The sequence below is a fragment of the Protobothrops mucrosquamatus genome, unplaced genomic scaffold (genome assembly GCF_001527695.2).
Source record: "Protobothrops mucrosquamatus isolate PMUCROS unplaced genomic scaffold, P.Mucros_1.0 scaffold504, whole genome shotgun sequence".
In the NCBI taxonomy this organism is placed as follows: Eukaryota; Metazoa; Chordata; class Lepidosauria; order Squamata; family Viperidae; genus Protobothrops; species Protobothrops mucrosquamatus.
In genome coordinates, this window is record NW_015386820.1 from 265273 (window position 1) to 272402 (window position 7130).

The following is a 7130-nucleotide window of genomic DNA, read 5'->3' on the forward strand; positions in this document are numbered from 1 at the left end:
TCATTTGTGAAAATGAGATATATTGCAGTGACAAAAAGCTATTTTGTCTCGACTTGTGAAAAGTTTGTTTATCAATGCTGATGACCCCACAAAGAAAGAAGAGAAAATATATTGAATTCTGGGGGACTTTGCAACAGTTAGGTATTACTACCACATATGTTCTGTCTCCTGAAAAAAGAATATGAAGATCAATTCAGTTTAATCATTCTATGAAAGATCAGGAAACCTTTTTACTTTCTTTTTTTTTTAAAAAGTGTTTTTCTTAAGCACTATTATTCCAGAAAACAGTTTGTCTCAGATCTCATGTTGGGCACAGGGATATTAATAACATTTAATCAAATGAATATATATGTTTGAGAGTTTTAAGTCAACCCTGGCTAACCAATAGCCAACGTTTTGTGTCTTCCAGAAATTCCAGAATTCCGCATTATAAATTACTCAACAATCACACAACGTGCCCTTCCAGGTTACCACACCATACATTTTCCCCTTTCCATTCCACTTTTTCCTACTCTGATTTTATTACTGCCTCTTTCAAATCCAGTCTCTGTAATCCAACAATATGTCTACACATAGATCAAAATAAGACGATTCGTTATTTTTCACTCTTGATTGAAAACACCCTGGCAACAAACAAATAAACTCCCATCTCATCTTTGGGGACAGGACTTAAGAGAGAACAGTCAAAGTCACAGTTCCTTTTGTTCTTTTTAGAAGAGCGACAGCTTCTTCGTGGGTGACTCCTTCCAAGCTCTGCCCATTGACTGCAAGGATCTGATCCCCTCTTTTAAGGCGCCCGTCTTCTGCTGCTGCCCCCTACAATGTTTTTGTTTTTTTTTAAAAAAAAACAGATTTTATTTTACAGAATACATATAGGGTGTCCAACTGAGGCCACAGGCTATATCATAATGTCTTTTCTTTGGTTTTGGCTTTACATTTGGACTGACCCCAACCAATATAATTCATATACCATGGGAATTTTTGATACAATGGGTTTCTTAACAATGGGCTGCTTTTGCATGAGGACAAAATCAAGAAGTATTCAACTCTTACAACTTGCGATCTTGTTCACCTCAAATATTTCTTCATTAGAGTCCTCTTGCATTAAACAATGAGTCGTAGTAGAGAGAACCGTAGAACATTATCCTACAGTTACTTTAATGCAAATGTTTTTATTTGCGGGCTTTGAGACAAATTCTGTATAATAAAAAAAATCTAAGTCATTATCTATCTATCTATCTATCTATCTATCTATCTATCTATCTATCTATCTATCTATCTATCTATCTATCTATCATCTATCTATTCTCCAAGCTTGTGGGTTTGTTTTCGAAGATTTTGTTACCAAGCTAGTGTATGTGTGTGTGTGTGTGTGTGTGTGTGTGTGTGTGTATGTATATGTAAATCCACACCCATGTGCTAAACTGCAACTACTCTCGATAGGATGGATGGATGGATGGATGGATGGATATAGATGGAGGGATGGATGGAGGGATGGATGGATGGATAAAGTAATTCCAGTTTAGCACATGGATATGGATTTACAGAAAGATTCCAGGATGCACAAAAATGAAACGCGGCTCTGGAGCATACAAATATTAGATGCATAAGATTTAGAGATAACAGTGTCCTGTTTTAAAAAAGAACTACAGATAGTGAAATAAAGCCCTACTAAATAGGAGGCATTTTTTTTTCTTTTTATTCCTATCAGGCATTCAAGTCTGTTGTGTAGTGCAAGGTAGGCAGGACAAAGTTATTAAGACACTAGAGCAGGCATGTCAAACTCGCGACGTCACGTGACATCACACGACATATCGTGACTTTTTCCCCATTGCTGGCGTGATGTATCCGGCCCGTGGGCCGGCAGTTTGACATGCCTGCACTAGAGCAAGGTAAGAGCTAGAGGTGAGCCACCTCATACTTTGTAGATCAGCAATTTTCAAACGATGTGTGGCACATGCTGGTACCCTGCAAAGAGTCTACAGGTGTGCTTCTCAGCCAGGACCCCACCTCCCATGACATCACCATCGGTGAACCACCTCTATTTCTTCTCCCTATTTCCAGTACCTGGGATGTCATGGGATTTCGGGTTTCACTACCGGAAAGTCCTGCGTGTGAAATGCATGCTATGAGATGAAAAGGGTTGAAAACCTCTATTCTAGATGGTTTTGATTGTATAATACTTTGCCTTCGGTCACACCAATCCCAGATAGTGCCTTAGATTATCTATATAGATGCTAAGGATCAATACAGACTTGATGGCGGCACAGAATCAATCTTTTAGAGAAGACAGGAAGGACCATGTCAAAGTCTGGATTGTTTGGATTTAAAACATAACATCTAGTTAGTAAATGAATTTGGTATCAAGCTCTTACTTTTCCAAATACTGTCTTAACATAAATGGGCAGATCTCCGTGAGGACTTCCGTATCCACCTACAATGCTAAAGCCCAAGCCATCCGGCCCTCGATCCAGAGTGATGGTTTTGTACTGGGGCGGCCTATAACACACAAAAAAAGGTGTCTCACTGTTTATCTTAGCAATAAATCCTTTAAACATGCTTGATTGTCTAACATACATAGATAAGTACAGATAATATACATCTTCAAGGATATTATTGAACATAGATAAGTGCGTGTATATATACACATACACACACACACACACAACAGTAAATAACCTTTAACAAAGACGTCTTCATTTTGCAATGAACTGATTTGGGCTGACAATTCTCATCCTCTTTTTCTCCTCCACTATTATTTAATTATCAGTGTTCTGTATTAAACTCTTTCAGTGGCATATTTTTGTTATGTTCACAGAAATAATGGCGCCTCAAAGCACTTCCCTAGTTATAAAAATCTTGACCTACAAGCTTGCAATAGACTGTTGCAAATTTTAAGTAGAACTGATACTCAATTTAAGTACATTTTCTTACTGTGGGTTTGGCAGTTAAGTTAGAAAAATCCATATTAACCACTATTAAGTTGATAAAACTCACCCCAAATCATCCTGAAAGATGCTGCTTGAAGTTAGACCTGAAAATGTTAGACTAGATGTTGGTGGATCTTGCTGTTGGCTAGTTATGACACTGACATCTCCACCAGCTACAACCTGCAAGTTAGTGTTAAACATAAACAAACGAGTATACAGATTATTATATGGGAAGATAGACACAGCCCTACAAAACAAAAATTGGTCTGAATTTTTATATTCTTTAAAATGTTTTAAAGGCATAGAGCTATAATCAAACTTCATTAAGAGGCATAACTCTACCTACAAAGCAACTGAAGGTTTGTTTAGTTTTCTTCTGCTCCTGTATGTGTTTAGCTTGTCTTCATGTCTCAAATAATATTCATAGCCAGCTACTGAGCTCACTCACTCATTTCCACACGCTATTCATCCTGTCCTCAAGTTTAAACTAAGCCACGTGTTTTATTGCTATGTATTGCAAGCTTGTTTGATTTTAATATCTGTTCAGTTTCTCTTCCCTTTTCCCTTTTTCTCTTATCTCACTTTTTAGTTGAAATTAGGTAATAATTGCCTTGTGCATGTTACAATCATCATTCAACTAGTGCTCTGCTTAGCTCTTTTAGTTACAGAAAGGATAATTTCTTTCTGAACATGAAGAGAAATTCAGAGAACGCTGCATATTTGATCTGAATGGAGGGAATTGGGTTCCACAGCAAGCTCATTTCTCAATTCTATAGGTCAGTAGTGGCGAACCTATGGCACACGTGCCAGAGGCGGTACTCAGAGCCCTCTCTGTGGGCACATGCACCGCCACCACTAGCAGCTCGCCCAGGTCCATTAGGCCGCTGCTCTGCCCAGCACAAAGCAGGCAAAACGGCCGGCTAGCAAACTTGAGTAGAGGTGTTAGAACATCGAGGTGGCCATGTCTATCTGGCCACACCCACCCAGCCTGCTGTAACCACCCTGGCCACGCCCACCCAGTGGGCCACACACCTCACCCTCCCTGAGGGAACTACAATGCTGATGTGGCCCTGGCACTTTGCAATACATAAATGGGTTTTGGGTTGCGGTTTGGGCACTCGGTCTCTAAAAGGTTCACCATCACTGCTATAGGTAGTCATCCATCTATGACCGTAATGGAACCTACCCATTATGATTACAAATGGTGATGGCTATTAAATGAGATGGGCCCCGCTTAATGACCCCCCCCCCCGTCCTGCTTTCCCTGATGTGGCCATTAAATGAATGTGTGGTTTGTTAAATCGAGCACGGATGCAAGTGTGGGGGAAGCCCTGGGCAGGTCCAGGTCTGCCTGTACTGGGCTTCCCAAGGCCTTCCCCAATCCTCTCAGGCACCCCCTGATCCACTCCCTACCCCTCAGGTTCTCTGCAGACTTCAGCCTGTTCCCAGCCACTCAGCCACCCTACGAAGCCTAAAGCCAGGTAGCGGAACCTGTCGGTGCACGGGGAGCTGTTAGAACTGGGTAGGCCCAGGATGGGAAGAAGGCCTGGCCCACAAGCTTGGGTGACTGAATAACTGGGTTGGGAGCAGGCCAAAGTCCTGCAAGGAACTGATGGGATGGGTCAGGGAAAACTGATGGGGGGGAGGGGTCAGCAGCTGCTGCATCTTTTACAAGGGTGAACAACCCTGTGGGCACTGCAGCAGCCATAAATGTGAAACCAGGTCATAAGTAGCTTTGGGGAGGGGGGAAGGGTCTTTCATAAGTGAAGGACTACATATAAATCCCTAGGCCTCCATAAATACACACAGCATATAGACAGACACTGTTATTATGTCTAGTTGCAAATAGAACCTAGTCCCTAAAGAAACACATTCCTGCTTATAACCTTTTTTTAAACACCTAAATATAGCAATGATGTCCAGAATGCTAGATTTATGATATAAATGCCCAAGCCAGGCTGCTAGTATGATAACATTAGCCAGATGCCTGGTTTCCAAATAAAGATGTTTTGGGACATTTTTTTTACTGCAGCTGATCACACAGAGGAATGAGCTAACAGACGTTTGCACAGCAGTGGGTTGGACAGACGCTTGCCTATTTAAAGCAAGTTTACCTATGTGATGATGTACGTAAAATACCTTGTGCTTCAACTTATACTCTAAATGTACCTTAAAAGAACATACTGATTGCAGATTCTTGTTCAGCTTTTAAAAAGTACCACAAATATAGATGTAGAAAGTAAAAATGACCTTGAGGAAAATATATGTGAACTATTGCCTGGGTACAATAGTTCTGAAGCATAACAATGAGATATGGTTATCATCTCAAGAAGCTTTTCATAAGCCACACCAACTTGGTTGATTTAAGGCAGATTTAGTGACATTTTCTGAAGGAGACCTTAAATTAAAAACAAGGGAAGAATTGGAAAAGGACAGTTTTATGTCAACGGTTTGCCTATGTTGAGGTATCCAAAAGATTTAAGTTTGAACAAGAATAATTTTAGTTTTACAAAAGAGAGAACTGAATTTGAGCTGAATTTGTGTTTCTAAGGAGGAGCATGTCATTGCCAAGATATGTAAAATGAATATACAAGAAGACTTTGTGACTAAGTAGGCCAAATATTTGGGATATAATATAATGCTACCACAGTGGGAACACGTGGAGTAAGAGATTACAATTTACTTTGAACTATAATTTGAAAGACAATTTCTGTAATATAATGTATCACTGATATTTAACGCCTGATAAATTATCAAAGTTGTATCATCGGGTCAAACGTATTGTCAACCGTTCCATTTGGCATTTTCAACAAAAGAAAGTCCCAGCTCTCTAGATTGATCAAGAGTGCAGCTTTACTGAAAAATCTATCTAGGCGTGGCAGAAGCAAAGTCAGTTCTAGGATTTTCATAGTTAATTTCCCTCTTCCCCTCTGGGCCACCTACACCGTAACTGAGTTCAGTTCTTTTTCTTTGGGGAAAAAACTGTCTGCTCTGGTCAAACATTCTTCATGAGGTGGCCTTGGTAGATAACATTTCTCCAGCAACAGAAGGTTCACTTGCATTACATAGCCTCCCCCCTCTTAGGAATTCACCTTCCTCCTCCCATCGGCGAAAGCAGGTGCAAGCTATGGAGTCAAGTCAGATTTGACACATATATTGGAAATATTAATTTCCAATGAAGGCATTTTATATCACCTTAGATGGGCACATACAAAAGCTAAGAGTTACTGGGATCAAATACGTATTTTAATTAAGAGAATTCTTAAAACAAATATACAACTGAAATCAGAGGTCTTTTGTTTAGATCTGATGGACAAGCAGCTGGGAACTGTTCCATATATAACTGTAGCCAGACTTTTCTTTGCACAGAGATGGAAAGCCTTACAGATTCCCATAATCAAAGAATTGATGCTGAAATTAATGAACTGTCTGAGATGGCAAAATTGACTACCTTAAAGAAAAGACTTTGTCTCACTTTCTTTTTCTACGTGGAAAGCACTTTTGGATATATGTTTGGGTTTTTGTTTTGTTTTTTTTGCTAGAAAACCAATACAGAATAATATAGAATATAAAAATGATATATTTTGTGATTTGATGATTTAAGACTATGATTATAGAAATATTGGATAATGTTGAATTTTTGATATACATATTTGTAACTATATCAAAGAAAATTGGAAGTTATTTTTAATTTCTTTTTGGTTTTTTTATTCCTCTTCTCTTATACTTATCCTTAATAATTTTGTTTGGTATTTTTAGTTTATGTTTTGAAGAAATTTAATAAAGTATTTTTTTAAAAAAGGAAAAGAAACCAGCCCAAATTCACTGTAGTATAAGAAGGGGAGAAATAGAATTTATTTGCAAGATTCTGTTATTACAACCAATTTCAATAAAAAATAGTTTATGGCCTCCTGTGCAGTTAATTTCCTGATCTGACCTACCTTATGGGGCTGGCAAATGATTCTAGACAGCCATCACAATATATAAATCATAATGTGAATAATTGGAAGATGAATTCTACCTCCTCTACATGTTAATTTGCAGGTAACATTCCTACCTGTAACTCAATGGTGCCCAAAGCATTCTTCAGCAAACTGACAGCCTGGGAATGAGTCATGCCTTCAGTGGATGTTCCACAAATGCTCACAATCCTGTCTCCAACCTGGATGATGAAAGATGAGATACCCGGGGGGGGGGGGG

The 7130-nt window shown here is 39.1% G+C and overlaps 1 protein-coding gene across 1 annotated transcript in view; it reads right to left on the reverse strand.

Annotated features, from left to right (window-relative positions):
• Positions 1-511: 511 nt before the first annotated feature.
• MPDZ (multiple PDZ domain crumbs cell polarity complex component) overlaps positions 512-7130 on the reverse strand; it is an 83238-nt gene continuing 76619 nt past the window's right edge. The window contains exons 46-49 of the mRNA XM_029284300.1: positions 6988-7092; positions 2998-3110; positions 2376-2499; positions 512-816 (exon numbers count right to left, since the gene is read on the reverse strand). Of these exons, the coding sequence (XP_029140133.1) occupies positions 670-816; positions 2376-2499; positions 2998-3110; positions 6988-7092 (489 nt within the window). The 3' untranslated portion in view covers positions 512-669. The remainder of the gene's footprint in view (positions 817-2375; positions 2500-2997; positions 3111-6987; positions 7093-7130) is intronic.